General features: G+C 37.7%; 1 protein-coding gene across 3 annotated transcripts in view; it reads right to left on the reverse strand.

Annotated features, from left to right (window-relative positions):
* Positions 1 to 20,067, reverse strand: part of SPINK5 (serine peptidase inhibitor Kazal type 5) — an 83,517-nt gene that overhangs the window by 27,392 nt on the left and 36,058 nt on the right. For 2 of the 3 annotated variants that reach the window (XM_043465057.1, XM_043465059.1), the window contains exons 16-23: positions 17,898 to 17,946; positions 14,029 to 14,156; positions 12,366 to 12,447; positions 6,831 to 6,958; positions 5,080 to 5,164; positions 4,087 to 4,214; positions 3,430 to 3,493; positions 862 to 989 (exon numbers count right to left, since the gene is read on the reverse strand). In XM_043465057.1, the coding sequence (XP_043320992.1) occupies positions 862 to 989; positions 3,430 to 3,493; positions 4,087 to 4,214; positions 5,080 to 5,164; positions 6,831 to 6,958; positions 12,366 to 12,447; positions 14,029 to 14,156; positions 17,898 to 17,946 (792 nt within the window). The remainder of the gene's footprint in view (positions 1 to 861; positions 990 to 3,429; positions 3,494 to 4,086; positions 4,215 to 5,079; positions 5,165 to 6,830; positions 6,959 to 12,365; positions 12,448 to 14,028; positions 14,157 to 17,897; positions 17,947 to 20,067) is intronic. The other variant, XM_043465058.1, reaches the window with a different exon arrangement.

Consider the following 20,067-nt stretch of genomic DNA (forward strand, 5'->3'; position numbering starts at 1 on the left):
AGCTTGCCACTATATATAGAATTGACTTCAAAATCCATGATCTGGCATTCAAAGCTGGTGAAGTGGGTAAGTTCTAACTAACATGACTTGCTCTTTTATGTACATACTACACCTTCCTTAATTTTAGATTTTACCTATGCTGTTCCCTGTTTTATCCTCATTCCTTCCTGTACTGTTCACATATTATCCAAATTACCAGATCCAGTTTTATCCCTCCATAAAACTTTCTATTAACTCTCCCTTTCCTGAACTACCATAACACATTGCATACATCATTTTTCATTTAGCAATTACTCCTTTGTATTATATTAATTTATTCCCATGTCTAATCCTTACTGAACTATATCATTTCTGGTAATACTATTTCATTCATCTTTCTATAACCATCATACACTTAAACATTCTAGATGTTCAGCAAATGACTGTTAAATGACAAATATTTCAGATGTACTTCCAAACCTTATGTAAATAGCTATCTTTATCCTAAAAATGTGATTTTTTTTTTAAATGTAGGTAGAGGAGTTAGATTGATAGTAAGATCTGTGCGTTCTTTCCAATGGGGATTACAAAATAATCCAAAGAAGGGATCCACCTGACAGCAAAGGACTTAGAATTTTATCAAGAAAGATGGTGTGATCCACTGTGAGGCAGTGCCCCAGAGCTAATGGAGAATGTAGTGTAAAAGCTTGGTCATCTGTTTATAGAATTGTGAATCTGAGCCTCTGTAAAGAAAGAGTCGCCCTAAAATGATTTACACGTGATCATTTGTTGCTTTTACAATACATGTGAGGAAAGGACCAACACTATATATTATCCTCCCAGCTCTACCACCCGCAGCATGGACTTCAGCTGCACACTCACAAGACTGCTTTGCACATGGCACACTTGTTGCCGTGGGTCTTGCCATCTGGGCCACGCACAGGGTCATTTTCTCGAGTGCAGAAAAGATTTCCATTTTGAAGAAGGCTCCGAAATTCACTGCATGCATCCTTAAAGGAGGAGAAAAGGCAAGACCTTGAGTATTTTCTTGAAAATAACTCTGCTGGGTCCCTACTAAGTGCTTCCTGGGGTAAAAAAAAGGAAAATGAAAATGACCTATGAATGTTTCTTTCTGGCAGTTGTTTTGTTCAATTCCTACAAAGAGCACAGGACTTAAAAAGAGGTTCCTGTTTTTTTTCCTTGAGATTTAACTTTCAAGTCCAGACTGAACCTGGCAGTCACACATAAGCAAGAATCTCTTAAAAAACTGGGTTCTTAGAGGATTGGATACAGTTCTTAATCAAGACTTTATTGTCTATCTCTATTATATTATAATGCAATAAGAACACTGTATATAGCATAGAATTTTTAAGAATTAAGGTTTAGGTAGAACTTGGAAGTTCACTTGATAATCCCCTTTATGTCACACCTGCCAATAAGTTGTGTAATTTGCACTGGAACACCTGTAGTGATAAGGAGTTCATTAGTGTTAGTCACTCAGTCGTGCCCAACTCTTTGGGACCCCATGGACTGCAGCCCACCAGGCTCCTCTGTCCATGAGATTTTCCAGGCAAGGATACTGGAGTGGGTTGCCATTTCCTTCTCCAGGGGATCATCCCAACCCAGGGATCGAACCCGGGTCTTCTACACTGTAGGCAGATTCTTTATCAACTGAGCTACAAATTCCAGAATTTCTATTAGATCATTCCCACAAATTAGCCATGTGCTACTTAGGAAGATCTTGGAAAGGAACTCTAATCATTCCTATAGGATCCTTATTCGTAGGGTTTTATTTTTTGAAGATGTCATTGCAAATAGGATGAGTATGTTCCTTCAAACCAGTAAGCAAAGTCAACATATCTTACTTCCCTCAGAAAAACTGAGGATATTTTTCTTCTTCCACACAGAGTCCTTCAAATATCTGGAGAAAGTCCTCTTGTCCTTCTCCCATAGCAAAGCACCCCCAGCTACTTCAGTCATTCTGTTCAAGTCTTTTTCAGTCATTTGCACCATTTCTCATTCTGATTTCTTTCCCTTTCCTAAAGAATTTAGCATGATATTCCAGGTGTGTCCAGACAAACCCAATGTGTTGACGGCTATTTAATAATGTTGGTTAGAATTCTAATCTGTTGCCCAGAGACCTTGGGTGAGGAGGGGTCTTACCCTGTCTGTGCCTCAACTGCCTCTTCTATAAAATGAAAATAATATTAATTCCACACAGTTAAAATAATAATTGCCAATATTAAGTATTCAGTACATGTGCTGAATTGTTATGACAATAATGTGAGATAATATATTTCTACACATATCTACAATGACTGACATCTGAGAAGTACTCAGTAAATTTATGAGGAATTGAGATAGAATAAGCAAATACTTAAGATCATATAATTGATTACTGATGGCAAGTAAGATTGACTTTGTATTTTTTTCTGTATCTTTTAGTTCAAGTCAAAACTCAGTGAAGACAAGAGTGAGCTTTTCCTAGCTCTGCTGCAAGGTTCACTGCCAGATTCCCTAACTGGTCATCTTTAGCAAAAGAATATGAGAGGATAGTTTGTTGGTAGTAGCTAATGTAAAATGAGAAATCATCTGATGCTCAAGACTAGTCTCCTGTTGATGTTGAAAAGGAAAGCATATATGAGCTAATATTTTAAAATTTCAGATTCTCAGTTGTGGGAAATACAGTTGTAAAACAAACCAAATCATTCAGAATTGCAAGTGATATTTCATTAGAGATTATTTTTAACATCAATAGTTTTTGATGGGGGCAAGGAAATGACCACAAACCTGGAAAAATCTACCTGGAATCAGTCCTTTTGGAACCAAGAAAATATTATTTGGGAATGTTGCTCTAATTTTTGCCCAAATGCTGTCCCCAGAAATAATGAAAGCAAGGGACACTCCTGGTTTGACCAAATGTGTTCATCCAAAGCTCCATGTTGTATAGAAGTAATGCTAGATTTGGTGTCATGAAGTCCAAGTTTGAATTCTGTTGTTCCCATTTTTCAAGATTCTGATACCAATACTCTCACTACCTTTGTACGCAAGTTCTTCCTCTCTCTGGATTTTAAATCTTCATTTAAAAATAGGGCAAAGGAGTAAATTAGAAGTTTGCAGACTATGGCCTGTGAGCAAAACCTGGCCCACCACCTTTTTGTATAAATAAAAAGTTACTGGAAATTTTTATTTATGCAAAATAAATGCCCATGTATTTGCATATTATCCATGGCTGCTTTAGAGCTACAGTAGTAGAGTTGAGTAGTCATGACAGAGACCAAATAGTCGCAATCTAAAATATCTAGTGTCTTACTCTTTAAGAAAATTTTATCAACCCCTGGATTAACTGAACCTCGAGTTCTCACACATAGGCCTTCAGTGATCCCATGAGTTATTTTTAAAGAGAAACTACAAAGCTTCATTGTGGTATGAAGCTTCCAGGATACCTACCTTTTCAGCTTCTCTCTTAGCTTTTCTGGATTTAGCTGCTGCTTTTTCTTTTGCTTCTTGCTGGCTGTAAGAGAAAGGCAGGGGGATCAATCCATTCCTAATACCCAGTACATATTATCCTAAAGGGGATCTCTCTAGATAGATATATTCCATTACTTCTACACCTCTTATTTTTAGTGTTACCTAAAGACACAGGTGTTGTGGCCAAGCAGTAAATGAATTTTCACTGCTCTACTTCTTTTGGAAAACAAAGATGTGGTCCTTCTTCCCAGGAAGCAATGAGGATACTTAAAAAACTGATGAGATGACAGGGTACTTTCAATGTGTTAGCACCCAATGATTACATCTTTGGATGATTCATGATAGTATGTACGCAGAACAAAAATGGCCAATCCTTGTATGTCATTAACTCTGGGGGAATTTCCCCTTAGTACACGGTCCCCCCTTAATAGCAATTCAAGTACCTTTCGGAATACTGAGAACACTACAAAGAAATGCACTAAGTAGACAGCTTTGTAATAGTAAATCCCCAAACTCAGTGAAAAGGTCGCCTTCATTGTCAGCCTCAGAAAGGAAGCCTTCAACATGCTCTCTCTCGCCCACCACAGGCCTGTCCTCTCCGGCGCTTAGGAGGAGCAGTGACCGCAGCCTACTCACAAGAAGGCCTCACACATGGAGCAAGTGTTGCCGTGGATTTTCCCGTCAGGGCCCTCAATGGGGTCGTTCTCTCTGGTGCACGGAAGTTGTCCATTCCTCATGTAGTTACGATACTCACTGCACAGCTCCTGCCAAATGAGGGAGGAGTTAAGCATCAGGTAATGAAATACTAAACACTTCCTCCACGTTACCCCTTTGAAAACTAGGATATAATGCCCCAAACATAATGGATGCATCAAGATGGTGACTCAGAGGTCAATACTAGACAAGACACTTTTCAGATGCTGAGGTCGCACATTATTTGGCATATAAGATTACTGTCACTTATCTCATTTGAAAACCTTCAACTTAATTCAAATATTATTCTGGGCTGGGCACTGTGAGAGATTAAAAACAGTAATTTATTGTCCCTTTCATAAAGCAGTTTGTGATTGGCAGAATATTAGCTCCTGACCCAAAATCTGTCCAAGTCTTGATATCCAGGACCTGTGAATATGTTAGAGAGCAAAGGGGACTTTGCAGACGTGAATAAGTTAAGGACCTAGAGATGGAGATATTATCATGGATTATCTTAGTGTGCCCAATGAAATCACAAGGGTCAAACCTTAAAACTGGATGAGTTAAGACTGCACAGTGAGAGGGAGCTGTACCTACAGGAGAACAACTAGAAATGCAGTGTTTAAGGATGATGGGAAAAGTCCAGACCCAAAGCACATGAAAGGCCTCTAGATGCTAGAAAAAGCAGAGAGACAGGCCCTCCTGTGGATTCCAGAAAGGAACACAGCCCTGCCAACCCTGTGATTTAGTCGCTTGGGTCCATGTCAGAGTTATAACCTAAACAATCATAAAATCATAAGTTTGTAATGTTTTAAGCCAGTAAGTTTCTGGTAATTTTTTCAGAGAAACCATAAAAAACTAGTACATGGGGTCTGTCTCTCCCTTGCCTAGAGAGAATGGGGTGTTCACGCGGCTCTAAGAACCTGCAACAGTTACCTCTACTGCTTCTCTCTTAACTTTCTCAGTCTCTGCTTTCTCCTTTTCTTCCTTGCCAACATTTTTCTTCTCTTCTTCAAGTCTGCTGCAATTAAAAAAAAAAAAGAAGATACCAAAGAGAATGGAAAACTGAATCTAGTTTGTAATATATTTTAAGAAGGAATGAGAGTTTTCCAGACCAAAAATCAGATTCAGTCTTCAGTACAAATTTATCCGATCAAGAGATGCTAATACTTTGCCCAATAATGCAGATAACTTCAGCAGTTAACAATTGCCCTTAAAAATACAAAACTAGTATTTTTTTTTTTTATCAGCATGTGACCCTTGGGTGGACTTTTTTCTATTAGTCAGTGACTTCAATCAATGATCTGAAAAAGAGCAATAATTGCCTTGATTTTTCAAAATGCTATCTAAATAATTACAATTATAATGATGAGACTAAGGAGTGATACAATCTGATGATGGACCCATAATCAAAATAAACCATGTCTCACTATAAAATTAATTTAAATTTATTAATTTATTTAATAAATTTAATTTAATAATTTAATTATTTTAATGGATTAATATTCAATTTTGAATTCAAGTTTTAGAGTATAATAATGATTCAAGTTCAAGAAGATTTGACAGCTGATATTTTGAGGGAAATCATAAGCCTAAGATTTTGGCATTCTAGCTATTTTCTACTGACATGTACCATTATCAGAACTGGAAAAATCCTTAGCATATATCACATCTAGTATAGTCATTAATACAGCACTAGCATATCCAGCATGTAAGAGGAGAGCCCTGATTTCTTGAATCTCAGGCACTGTTTAATCTACTGGCTGCCTCTATTAATCTCTCCTCTAAGGAACTATGTGAATATACTTATATTAGACCAAAACATGTGAAAGTTAAGGGGCAATAACTCTGCACCTCTTTAAACAGATATACTATTTAAGTATTTTTTTCAGCATTTGTTTTAGTGTGGGGCTCACTAGAGGATTGAGAATCTAAGGAGTAGAATCAGAGGTGATGATGATTGCACTTCTATCTTGTCCCACACAGTGGAGCTCTGGCCCCACTCAGGAAAACAGTGACCCAGAGGAACATGGATGTTGCTTAAAAAGAAGACAGTTCAGTAAACATCTATTATGTGGCCCTAAGTCTTAAGGCTTTCAATCTTTACAATTTCATATGGTAATAATGCATATGGTAATGCCCCTGAAAAGATAAATACAATCCATTCTATTCCATTTCTTGTTCAGGCTATTTTAGAAGTGTTTACACACTGATCACAGAGACCTCTGTCCAGCTGGTTTTCCCTTAACCAGTATCTGAATACACTCAAGAGTCAGAAAATGTCAGGGATGGGAGAAGAACCAAAGAGATAACCCCACCCAGATCATCCAATTTCTGCTTTTTGTTATGAATGAGGATTGTCAAGGGTTAAAAACAGTTAATCTCACCCGGATCAATCATCAAACTTCTGGTCTCTTTTTGTTAGAAATGATGATTGTTGGGTATAAAAATACATTTGCACTAAATTAAGACTCTTCCTATGCCTCAGATAGAAGATAGAGAGATAGCTGAATAGAGAAAAACATTGTCACTGTGATTCAGTGTTACTTAATGTCTTTTCCACATGCTTTTAAAATTGTCTAGCATCCAAGTAATAGTCTATATTCTACACATTTATGAAGAAACTGAGACACAGGGTTGATAAACCATGAAGAGATTGAAAGGGAGAGAAGAGTGTAGACACTCACAACAGGCTTGCACACATGGCACACTTGTTTCCATGCATTTTGCCATCCGGGCCACGGACAGGATCATTCTCCCTGGTGCATATGAGCATTCCGTTCCTCACCTGGTTCCGAAACTCACTGCAGAGTTCCTGGAAGATGCAGGAAATATGCTCTCAGAGAATGGTTTTCTACTGTCTCTACACTTCTGTCTGTTTTGAAGAATAACTAATGCAGAGTTAAGAAAAAGGAAAAGTGATTACATGTAGCAGTAAATCAAAAGCATTTAAAAAGTTTCTTTCTTGGACTCAAAATTGTGCTGAGGAAGGCTGATAAAATTGGTGGAGACCAATATAAAATATATATGTTTATGATGTGTCACACATCACAATCTATAAAAGCTGCTGCTACTGCTAAGTCGCGTCAGTCTTGTCCAACTCTGTGCAACCCCATAGACGGCAGCCCACCAGGCTCCGCCGTCCCTGGGATTCTCCAGGCAAGAACACTGGAGTGGGTTGCCATTTCCTTCTCCAATGCATGAAAGTGAAAAGTGAAAGTGAAGTCGCTCAGTCGTGTCCGACCCTTCGCGACCCCATGGACTGCAGCCCACCAGGCTCCTCTGTCCATGGGATTTTCCAGGCAAGAGTACTGGAGTGGGTTGCCATTGCCTTCTCCACTATAAAAGCTAGGAACATCAAAGGGGAGGAGACTCAACAGGCCTAGAAGGGGAGGATTCCTAGAAAAACTTAGAATATTATTGGGCCTTCATGAGAAAGAAGAAAATCCTGCCATTTACAATTTGGGTAAAACGAGTGTATTCTCTCTGACATAAATCACAGCAAGATCTTCTATGACCCACCTCCCAGAGTAATGGAAATAAAAGCAAAAATAAACAAATGGGACCTAATGAAACTTAAAAGCTTTTGCACAATGAAGGAAACTATAAGTGAGGTGAAAAGACAGCATTCAGAATGGGAGAAAATAATAGCAAATGAAGCAACTGACAAAGAATTAATCTCAAAAAATATACAAGCAGCTCATGCAGCTCAATACCAGAAAAATAAACGACCCAATCTAAAAATGGGCCAAAGAACTAAACAGACATTTCTCCAAAGACTACATGCAGATGGCTAGCCAACATATGAAAAGATGCTCAACATCACTCATTATCAGAGAAATGCAAATCAAAACCACAATGAGGTACCATTACACACCAGTCAGAATGGCTGCTATCAAAAACTCTACAAACAATAAATGCTGGAGAGGGTATGGAGAAAAGGGAACCCTCTTACACTGAGGGATTACACTTAGTGGGAATGCAAACTAGTACAGCCACTATGGAGAACAGTGTGGAGATTCCTTAAAAAATGAAATAAAACTGCCATATGACCCAGCAATCCCACTGCTGGGCATACACACCAAGGAAACTAGAATTTAAAGAGATACATGTACCCCAATGTTCATTGCAGCACTATTTATAATAGCCAGAACATGGAAGCAACCTAGATGGCCATCAGCAGATGAATGGATAAGAAACTTGTGGTACATGTACACAGTGGAATATTACTCAGCTATTAAAAAGAACACATTTGAATCAGGTCTAATGAGGTGGATAAAACTGGAGCCTATTATACAGAGTGAAGTAAGTCAGAAAGAAAAACACCAACACAGTATATTAACGCATATATATGGAATTTAGAAAGACAGTAACAATGACCCTATACGTGAGATAGTAAAAGTGACATAGATATAAAGAACAGACTTTGGACTCTATGAGAGAAGGCAAGGGTGGGATCATTTGAGAGCGTAGCATTGAAACATGTGAAATAGATGACCAGTCCAAGTTTGATGCATGAAACAGGGCACTTAAAGCCGGTGCACTGGGACAACCCAGGGGGATGGGATGGGGAGGGAGGTGGGGGGGGTGGTTCAGGATGGGGGACACATGTATACCCGTGGTGGATTCATGTCACAGAATGGCAAAAACCACCACAATATTGTAAAGTAATTAGCCTCCAATTAAAATAAATAAATTTTTTAAAAAATTTTAAAAAACTCCCACCAATGCAGGAGACATGGGTTCGGTCTCTTGTTCTGGGAAGATCCCACATGCCACAGAGCAACTAAGCCCATATGTCACAACAATGGAGCCTGTGCCCTAGAGCTTGGGAGCCATAACTACTGAGCCCATATGCTGCAACTGCTGAAGCCCATGTGCCCTAAAGCCTATGCTCTGCAACAAGAGAAGCCACCACAATGAGAAGCCTGTGCACCACAACGAGAAAAGTCTGAGCAGCAATGAAGACCCAACACAGCCCCCAAAATTTAAAAATAAAATTTTTTTAAAAATGAGTTATGAAGCTGAAATAATATAAATTTAGTAGGCATTACAGTGTATAACAGTAAGACTATGTGATAGAGTATTGTCCAACTGTTGGCCTTGACCTCTCTCTTCTTTAGTCTCCTTAACTGTCAATTTATTACTATATCAATAAACATCATATGTTAGATCAATAAATGTCATATCATAGAGTCAAAAAAAAAACTTGAGTGTATTATGCTAAGCAAAATAAGTCAGAGAAAGACAAATACTATACGGTATCACTTATCTGTAGAATCCCCAAAAGCCAAAATTCACAGAAATAGAAAGCAGATGGTGGCTACATGTGTGTTTGTGTGTGTGTATGTGTGAGCGAGAGAGAAGGTAGTCAGAAGTACAAACTTGCAGATATAAGATGAATACATTCTAGTTCATGGTGATTATAGTTAAGAATACTATATTATATACTTAGAAGTTCCTAAGAGATTCCATATTCTCCATGCAGAAAACAGTTGCAATTATGTGACATGATGGAACTTTTGCTAATACTGTGGTGACAAACATTTTTCAATTTATAAGTGTCCAGCGTATACACCTTCAATTTACCCAGTGTTATAATCCAATTGTATCTCAATAAAGTTGTACATTTTTAAATTAAAATAATGTGCCCAAAAAACAAACATTATGACCCTTCTTTTGTCTTTAAAAGGCTGAAAAAGAAAAGACATTCCTAAGCTAAGAAATACATATCTGAAATAAAGATATGTGGAGAGAAAAATATAGGTACGATACCTAGAGAAACTGACAACTTTCTGGGAGTTTCTTGATGAAGTACAGGGATGGGAGATGCATATTTGAAACAGAAGAATAACAGTGGCAATGGAGAGAAGGAAGATTGTGTTAAGACAATTCAAAAAACCTATGAGGAATTAGAAACTCTTCACACATTATGGATAAAACACTTTCAGTTCTGAATTACTAACAAAAAGATGGTTCCAAGTAACAAAAAATTATTAAGAAAATGACGCAGTTTAGAGGCAAACTTTTAGGCTGTGTCAACTATGCCCCCCCCCCAAAAAAAAAACAATTAGAGTTATACTTTGGCAGCTGTTGTTAGGAAATAGAATAAATAAAGGTAAACCTTGTGTAAGACTATGTGAGAGTAGGCAGAGTTTGCTCTGCTACTTGTAAATTGTAAAATTATAAAAAAATGTAAAGTTGATGTAAAATAGTCAAAGGATTACTGAATAATCGTAACTGAAGGTGGGAATACTGGTATTCCTCCATAGCTGGATGATGACAAACATAAAATATGATAATATATGTGCGCTTTGTTTTGTAAATTAAACTAATGTGAATAATAGGGCTCTTGTATCCTGTCTTTGAAATAAATAAGAGGGAGAACAATTAGAGATGCAGTGTTGTCATCTTTGAAGATGACGGAAAAAGTCCAGGAATCAAGGAACAACAACAGCCTCCAGAAGCTAGAAAAAGCAAAGAACAGGACCTTTCATAGAGATTCCAGGAAGGAAGCCAGCCCTATTACTTAGCCCCTTGCGATCCATGCCAGATTATAACCTAAATAATCATAAGATTATACATTTGTGCTGTTTTATGCTACCAAGTTTGTGGTAATTTGTCAGAGAAACCATAAAAAAAAAAAAAAACTAGAATGCTGGTTTTAGTTTCTTTGGATAAAATACATAGTGCATCTATATGTTACAATTTTAAAATGGTATAGTTGAGAAATAATAGAGCTATTACATCTATGGAATAAATGGGGAAAATCTTTAAGGAATAGAAAATACTTAATCTGAGTCATGAGAAATGGTCAGAATTTTGACAGCTGGTGGAAATGAACGCTCATGACTGAGTAGGAAGAAAGTCACACAGAAGGTAGAGTTCATTGTATGTACAATACTAAGGACCTAATATGTGTGTAGGGCCATGCTGTTATTCTTGGGTAGGTTTCTGGGGACTCCATAAACATAATATACATAATGATAACTATATTATTATTTTATAAATGAGATGAAAATGCATAGATGTTAACTGTGTGACCTTACTGGTAGGGAGATGGAGCCAGTATTGAACCCTGACAGTCTGAGTCCGGAGCCCAGGACTCTAACCACACTGTTCTTGAGTTCACAGGCTGGAAAGCCAGGAATCAATGCTTGGCATGTCCACAAAGCAACCAGGGGACCAGCATGGCACTGGATAGAAGAGCAGGAAAATGGGTCTGAGAGCTGACAGAGGTCAGATTCCATATAACATTGCCGGTCACTAGAAGGACATTGGTTCTTACTCTGAGTGAGATGAGAAGCCACTGGGTGACATAAATAACCTGCCTTACATTTGTAAATAATTAGTCTTTCTTCAAAGTAGGAACCAAAGATGAGAGCAGAAAAAACAGTCAGAAATGAGATCTTCCAAGGGAGATAAAGGAAAGGAGTGCTGAAGACTGGAAGCACAGCCTTCAGAAATATCACACATGGAGGTTGGGGGCAACATCCAAAGAGCGTCATAGGCTTCAGAGCCAGAACATGTGGTTCAATTGTTAGCTCCCAAGTTAGAGTGTGTGTGTGTGTGTGTGTGTGCACATGTGTGTGCGTGCATGTATGTATGTATACACACACATACATAGTCACTAAATACATATTTCCTAACTTGTTATCTAAGCCTCCAGTTCCTTTTTTTAAAAAAATACAGATAATATTATATACCTTGAGTGGTTACTACAAAGATCAGTTATGAAATTGTTATACAACATGTCATACAGTAGCCACTACATAATTAATAGCCATGACCATCATCATTGTTGTCATCATCATGTGAGATGTTGTAGAATGTAAACTTGAGGCTTAAAGATGCTTTTAAGTAATTTTCTCAAGATCTTACAGAGAATTAACTAGGATTTTGTTTTAAACTAAACATTCTAATACAAAACAATGTGGAGAAAACTCTAAACTCTACCTCTGTTGGTTTGCATTCAGACTCATCTTTCCCGGGATTACTATAACTCACATGGTCAGTGGAGGAAAGTGCATTATCTTCTTAAATGCCCAAGCACTAGATCAGATATGAGATAGATAAGCTGAGTAAAGAAGAAGGGATCTTCTTAAGTATGGGGATCCAAATATAGCTCCTCAGTTTGCCTAGTCACTGAGGACAGCAGAAGCAGGAGCCTTGCCCAGAGAGAATGGAATATTTATGTGGCTCTGATGACGTGAAATAATTACCTGTACTGCTTCTCTCTTAACTTTCGCAGACCTAGCTTTATCCTTTTCCTTGCCATTATTTTTCTTCTCTTCTTCAAGTTTGCTGCAATAAAATACAGAAGATACAAGCTAAATGCAATTTCTCATTCTTTTCAGTAATATATTTTAAAAAGGAGTAAGAATCTTCCAGACCAAATGTCAAATTTAGTCTTCAGTACAAATTTATCCAATCAAGATGTACTAATACTTTGCCCGATAATGCAGATAAATTCAGTAGTTTAAAATCATCCTTAAAAAAAATAAACCTAGTAGACATTTTTATCAGTATGTGAACCTTGGGTAGTATTTTTTTCAGTGAGTCAGTGACTTCAATCGATGATCTGGAAAAAAAAGTCACAGTTGCCTTGATTTTCTTTTTAATTCTAAAAAATTTTTAAATTGCTTTTTATATCTAAATAATTACCATATTAATGATGAGAGCAAGGGGTGATACCATAGCAGATGAGGGGCTCATAATGTCAGTGAACCATATTTTAATATAGAATTTAAAATTTTAATATTTTCATGGAATTAATATTCAAATTGAAATTCAAGTTTTAGAGTATAATAATGTCAAGTCCAAGAAGATTCAACAACTAACATTTTGAGGTCAATCGTGAGCCTAAAATTCTGACATTCTTGTTATTTTCTACTGACATATAGCATATCAGAGCTGGAAACATCCTTAGCATTTATCACATCTAATACCATCATCTAATACAGCACTAGCAAATCAAGCAGATAAGAGGAGAACCCGGATTTCTTGACTCTCAGGCACTTTTTATTGACTCCCCCTGTTAATCTCTCCTCTAAGGAACTATGCGAATATACTTAGATTAGACCAAGACATGTGAAAGTTAAGGGGCAGTAACTCTGCACTTCTTTAAACAAATATTATTTAAATATTTTTCAGCATTTTAGTGTGAGGCTCACTAGAGGATAGAGAATCTAAAGAGGAGGTGAAGCAGAGGCGGTAATAATCCACCTCTGTATTGTCCTACACAGTGGAGCTCTGGCTCCACTCAGAAAAACAGTGGCCCAGACAGAGGACCTGGACATGGCTAAAGAAGGAGACTTTTAGAAAACATCCATCATGGGGCCTGCCTCTTACAGATTTCACTGTCTTACAGTAAGCCACTTATCAAAGTATTTATTTCACCTGCACATGGCAATGCCCCTGAAAAGATAAATGCAATCCATTCTATTCCATTTCTTGTTTCGGCTGTTTTAGAAGTGTTTACACACTGATCCCGGAGACGTCTTTTCAGCTGGTTTTTTCCTTAACCAGTATCTGAGTATACTCACAGAATCATAAAATGTCAGGGGTGGGGGACCAAACAGTTAATCTCACCCAGATCATCAGACTTCTGGTTTCTTTTTGTTACAAATGATGATTGTCAGGTGTTAAAAACATATTTGCACTAAATTAAGACTCTTCCCATGCCTAGCTAGAAGATAGAAAGATAGCTGAATAGAGAATAACACTGTCATTGTGTGATCCAGTGTTAATGTCTTTTCCATGTGCTTTTAAAATTGTCTAGCATTCAAGTCACGGTCTATATTCTACACATTTATGGAGAAACTGAGACTCAGGGCTGATAAATTACAAAGAGAATGAAGGGAAAAGAAGAGCTTAGACACTCACAACAGGCTTGCACACATGGCACACTTGTTTCCATGCATTTTGCCATCAGGGCCACGGACAGGGTCATTCTCCCTGGTGCATATGAGCATTCCGTTCCTCACCTGGTTCCGAAACTCACTGCAGAGTTCCTGGAAAATGAAGAAAATAAACTCTCAGAGTGGTTTTCTACCCTCCCTACACTTCTGTCTGCTATGAAGAAGAAATAATACAGAGTTAAGGAAAAAAAAAAAGTGATTACATGTAGCAGTAAATCAGTAAGCATTTAAAAGTCTTCTATCGTGGACTCAGAATTGCACTGACTGTATAGTGGATCTGAAAATGTTTAACGTCAGCATTCTCTTGAGGGTGCTTACAATAGAGGTGCAGAGGAAGACTGATAAAATTGGTGGAGACCAAAATAAAATATATATGTTTATGATGTGTCACACATCACAGTCTATAAAAGCTAGGAAAGATCAAAGGGGAGGAAATTCAACAGGTCTAAAAGAGGAGCCTTCCTGGGAGAACTGAGAATATTACTAGGTCTTCATGAAAAAGAAGGAAATCCTTCCAACAGTTTGGACAAAACTTGAGTGTATTATGCTAAGTAAAATAAGTCAGAGAAAAACAAATACTGTATAGTATCACTTATCTGTGGAATCCCCAAAAACCAAATTCACAGAAACTGAATTAGATGGTGTTTACTGTGTGTGTGTGTGAGAGAGAGAGAGAAAGTAATCAAAGGATACAATCTTGCAGTTATAAATTCTAGTTCATGGTGATTATAGTTAACAATACTGTATTATATATGTAAAAGTTCCTAAGAGACTAAACGTTCTCCACACAAAAAACAAATGTAATTATGTGGCATGATTGAGTTGTTCACCAAGGCTTTGGTGGCAAGCATTTTCCAATTTATAACGTACCAAATCAACAAGCTATACATCTTCAACTTACCCAGTGTTGTAATTCAATTATATCTCAGTAAAGCTGGACATTTTTAAATGAATGTGCCGCCCCCCCCCAAAAGAATATAATGAGTCTCTATTTGTCTTTAAAAGGCTTGAGAAAGAAGAGAAAAAACATTTTCAAGCTAAGAAATAATGACATATCTGAAATAAAGAGCTGGGGAGAACAAATAGGAAAGTATGATGCCTGGAGAAACTGACTGATCTTTCTGAGAGTTACTTGATAGAGTCCAGGGTTGGAGGATGCATATTTGAAACAGAAGAATAACAGTGGGAGTGGAGAGGAGGAGGAATGTGTTAAGATTAATCAAAACACTTAGAGGATTTTAGAAACTGATCGGACATTCTGGATAAAACAAATTTTCAATTCTGAATTACTAATATTAATAAAAAGATCATTGCAGGTAACAGAGTTATTGAGAAAGTTAGTCAGTATAAAGGAAAACTTTTAATTTCTGTTGACTCCCCTCCCCCCTGAAATTATTAGGCTTATACTTTTGCAACTCTTGTTAGGAAATAGAATAAAGATAAACTTTCTATAAGACTATTTGAACTGTGATGGTGGAGAAGACTCTTGATAGTCCCTAGGACAAGGAGATAGATACAACCAGTCAATCCTATAGGAAATCAACCCTGAATATCCATTGAAAGGACTGATGCTGAGGCTGAAACTCCAATACTTTGGCCATCTGATGCAAAAAACTAACTCATTTGAAAAGACCCTGATGCTGGGAAAGATTGAAGGTAGGAGGAGAAGGGGACAACAGAGGATGAGATGGTTGGATGACATCACTGACTCAATGGACATGAGCTTGAGTAAACTCTGGGAGTTTTTTATGGACAGGGAGGCCTGGCATGCTGCAGTCCATGAGGTCGCAAAGAGTCGGACACGACTGAGCAACTGAACGGAACTGAAATTATATATAGAGAGAGAGTTCCCTGTGCTACACAGTAGGTTCCTGTTCAGTTCAGTTGCTCAGTCAATGTCCAACTCTTTGCGACCCCATGAACCGCAGCACACCAGGTCATGGTGGAGAGGTCTGACGGAATGTGGTCCACTTGAGAAGGGAATGGCAAACCACTTCAGTATTCTTGCCTTGAGAACCCTATGAACAGTATGAAAAGGCAAAAAGATAGGACACTGAAAGATGAACTCCCCAGGTTGGTAGGTGCCCAATATGCTACTGGAAATCAGTGGAGAAATAACTCCAGAAAGAATGAAGGGATGGAGCCAAAGCAAAAACAACACCCAGTTGCGAATGGGACTGGTGATGGAAATAGGGTTCAATGCTGTAAAGAGCAATATTGCATAGGAATCTGGAATGTTAGGTCCATGAATCAAGGCAAATCGGAAGTGGTCAACCAGGAGATGACAGGAGTGAACATTGACATTCTAGGAATCAGTGAACTAAGATGGACTGGAATGGGTGAATTTAACTCAGATGACCATTATATCTACCACTGTGGGCAGGAATCCCTTAGAAGAAATGGAGTAGCCATCACAATCAACAAAAGAGTCTGAAATGGATACAATCTCAAAAACAACAGAATGATCTATGTTCGTTTCCAAGGCAAACCATTCAATATCACGGTAATGCAAGTCTATGCCCCGACCAGTAACACTGAAGAAGCTGAACAGTTCTATGAAGACCTACAAGACCTTCTAGAACTAACACCCAAAAAAGATGTCCTTTTCATTACAGGGGACTGGAATGCAAAAGTAGGAAGTCAAGAAACACCTGGAGTAACAGGCAAATTTGACCTTGGAGTACAGAATGAAGCAGGGCAAAGGCTAATAGAGTTCTGCCAAGGGAATGCGCTGGTCGTAGCAAACACCCTCTTCCAACAACACAAGAGAAGACTCTACACATGGACATCACCAGATGGTCAACACTGAAATCAGACTGATTATATTCTTTGCAGCCAAAGATGGAGAAGCTCTATACAGTCAGCAAAAACAAGACCAGGAGTTGACTGTGGCTCGGATCATAAACTCCTTATTGCCAAATTCAGACTTAAATTGAAGAAAGTCAGGAAAACCAATGGACCATTCAGATATGACCTAAATCAAATCCCTTATGACTATACAGTGGAAGTGAGAAATAGATTTAAGGGACTAGATCCAATAGACAGAGTGCCTGATGAACTATGGATGGAAGTTCAAGACATTGTACAGGAGACAGGGATCAAGACTATCCCCAAGAAAAAAGAATGCAAAAAAGCAAAATGGCTGGCTGAGGAGGCCTTACAAATAGCTGTGAAATGGAGCGAAGTGAAAAGCAAAGGAGAAAAGGAAAGATATACCCATTTGAATGCAGAGTTCCAAAGAATAGCAAGAAGAGATAAGTAAGACTTCCTCAGCAAAGGAGAAAAGGTTCCTGTTAGTTATCTATTTTATTTATAAAAGAAAAGAAAGTGAAGTTGCTCAGTCATGTCCGACTCTTTGCGATCCCATGGATTATAGCCCTCCAGGCTCCTCCATCCATGGAATTTTCTAGGCAAGAGTACTGGAGTGGGTTACCATTTCCTTCTCCAGGGGATCTTCCCGACCCAAGGATTGAACCCGGGTCTCCCACATTGCAGGTAGATGCTTTACCGTCTGAGCCACCAGGGAATCCCAGTTTTTATATATAGTAATGTGTATATGTCACTCCCAATCCCTCAGTTTACCGCCCCCCCCCCGACTTTGCCTCTTGGGAACTTTAAATTTGTTTTCTACATCTGTGACTCTATTTCTGGTTTTTAAATAGGTTTATTTGTACCAGTTTTTTAGATTCCACATATAGGCAATATCATATGGTATTTGTCTTTCTGTGTCCCATAAAAATTTAACAGGGGAGCGTTTATTCTAATGAGATACCTAGAGTGTTATTGTAGAGAAATTGTGTTAGGGTATAAGATAAGAATTTGTGAGAAAATTACCTTTGTATCTTCTCTTTTAGCCTTTGCTCTTGCTCTGTCTTCTTGCCGACTGTAAGAAACAGGAAAAAAGAGAAAAGAAATGAATCTTAATATGGTAGATTCTTAACAAACTCACAGGTTGATCATTCATTGCTTTCATTATTCTCAAGCAACTCCAATGATCCAGTTATAGTAGGTGCCATTTTATTGGGTAATAATTAGAATGATTTATTTCATCTCAAGAGAATGGTATTCAAGAAATAATCACTTAATTAACAAGGAAACCTATTTAGCTTCTCAGCAAATAACTTGCAATAGGACTTTCTTACTTGCTGATTCTTTTGCATTTGCAAAAGGTACAAAACTCTTCATGCAAGTCAAGGTGTTAGTGGCTTAGTCATGTCCAGCTCTTTGCTACTCAATGAACTGTAGCCCACTGGGCATCTCTGTCCATGGAATTCTCCAGGCAGTAATGCTGGAGTGGGTTGCCATTCTCTTCTCCAGGTGGTTTTCCAGACCCAGGGGTTGAACCTGGGTCTTCTGCATTGCAGGCAGATTCTTTACTTGTCTGAGCCACCAGGGAAGTCCCCCTTCAAAAAAAACTCTTTATAAAGTGGTAATATTTAGCTTCTGGGAGGAGTATAGCATGGTGATTAAGAAGAAAGACTCTGCAGCAAAATTGAACAAGAAACACAGAAAGTGTCAACCTGGCTGTGTCTCTGTCATCTTTAAGTGCAGGAGATAGAGTGGAAGGATAGGAGAAGTAATAAGACTATTTCTCTCATAGGACTGTTGTGAGCATTACATGAGTTGATACATGCAAAGCAATCAGAATAAGTATCTGGTACATACTAAAGGGATTGATAAAAGTGATCAGTATAATCAACATTGTCAGCATTATTGAAAATTAACTCTCCAAGAACAGGCATATGTTTAAATGAGAGTAACAGCTCTTAACCATTTTGGAAAAGTAACAGTGTTGCAAATTGAGTTTAATATGCTCAGTCCAGAGCAAAATTTGATCTATAATGCAGATAATTTAATCATGTTATAGAGACAAAAATAATTTTTATTTGTTCCAATAAGCATAAATTCTCATTAATCAAATTAAAACTTAAAAAGTTGAGAACTCTATTTGTATATGCTATTAAAGTGTGCAAGAAAGGACTATGGAGGAAAGTATGATTCTTAAGAAAAGCAATAGCCTTTGCTAACATATCCTTAAAATATGAGATAATAAAACTTTAATTGAATAAAGAATTTTACATTGATGGAGCTAACTGAAATAGCTCCAAAATTGTGGGGTTTCTTATACTTCGTTATTTGAAAACTGATCCAAACTTTACTATGAGTCTAAGTTGTCTGTAAGATTTAACATATTTTCCTTTCGTACTGAAAAGTTAGAGGAAACAGCAGAGATGACCACTAGGTGGCAGTCTTACTTATCTCTGAAAGATTAATATCAAGAAAAATAGACTGAAATAAGCCTAAATACATGTAAATGTTACTACCAAAAGTTGATAATGGCTTTGCTAAATAATTATACCCTGTATACACCCTACAATGAGAAATCTTATCATTGTCTTCATTTTCCCTGTGCCAAAATTTATATCATCCTTATCTTTTCTGGGCCTTAATTTTTTTTCATCTATAACTTGTGATAAAACCAAACCTATTACATATGGTTGTTGTGAAGATTAAATGAGATTGGGAAGCAAAGCCCTTAACAAGTATATGCCGATTATATGCTTTTGGAAACCAACAGTAAATGTTGGTTATGATAATTATATGGTCATTGTCATGATTTCCATGTAACAGATTTTTTTAATGCTTCCATGGCTTGCTCACACTATGGACAAATCTCCTGGGTTATATTGCTCTCAGCTAGGGAAGATGGAATGACTGAGTCCTTTCAGAGATTCTAGGCATATAGAAAACAGAGTATCCCTTGGGACAAAGAGCAAAAGACTTAAGGAATATCATTGACTCCGGTTTAAGAGGACATACCACGTTGTCTATTTAGAATAGAGTCATACTTTAGTCCCCTATAAATGGGGTATTGAACTCCTGCACAATAAAATCATCATTCCTGAAGCAGCCCTTCTATAACTATTGCAGAGTTCATCTTCATGTTGTATCCAAATCTGTCTCCCTGTATCTCTCATCAGTTTTAATCCTGTTGTTTGAGGTC

The sequence above is a fragment of the Cervus canadensis genome, chromosome 4 (genome assembly GCF_019320065.1).
Source record: "Cervus canadensis isolate Bull #8, Minnesota chromosome 4, ASM1932006v1, whole genome shotgun sequence".
NCBI lineage: Eukaryota > Metazoa > Chordata > Mammalia > Artiodactyla > Cervidae > Cervus > Cervus canadensis.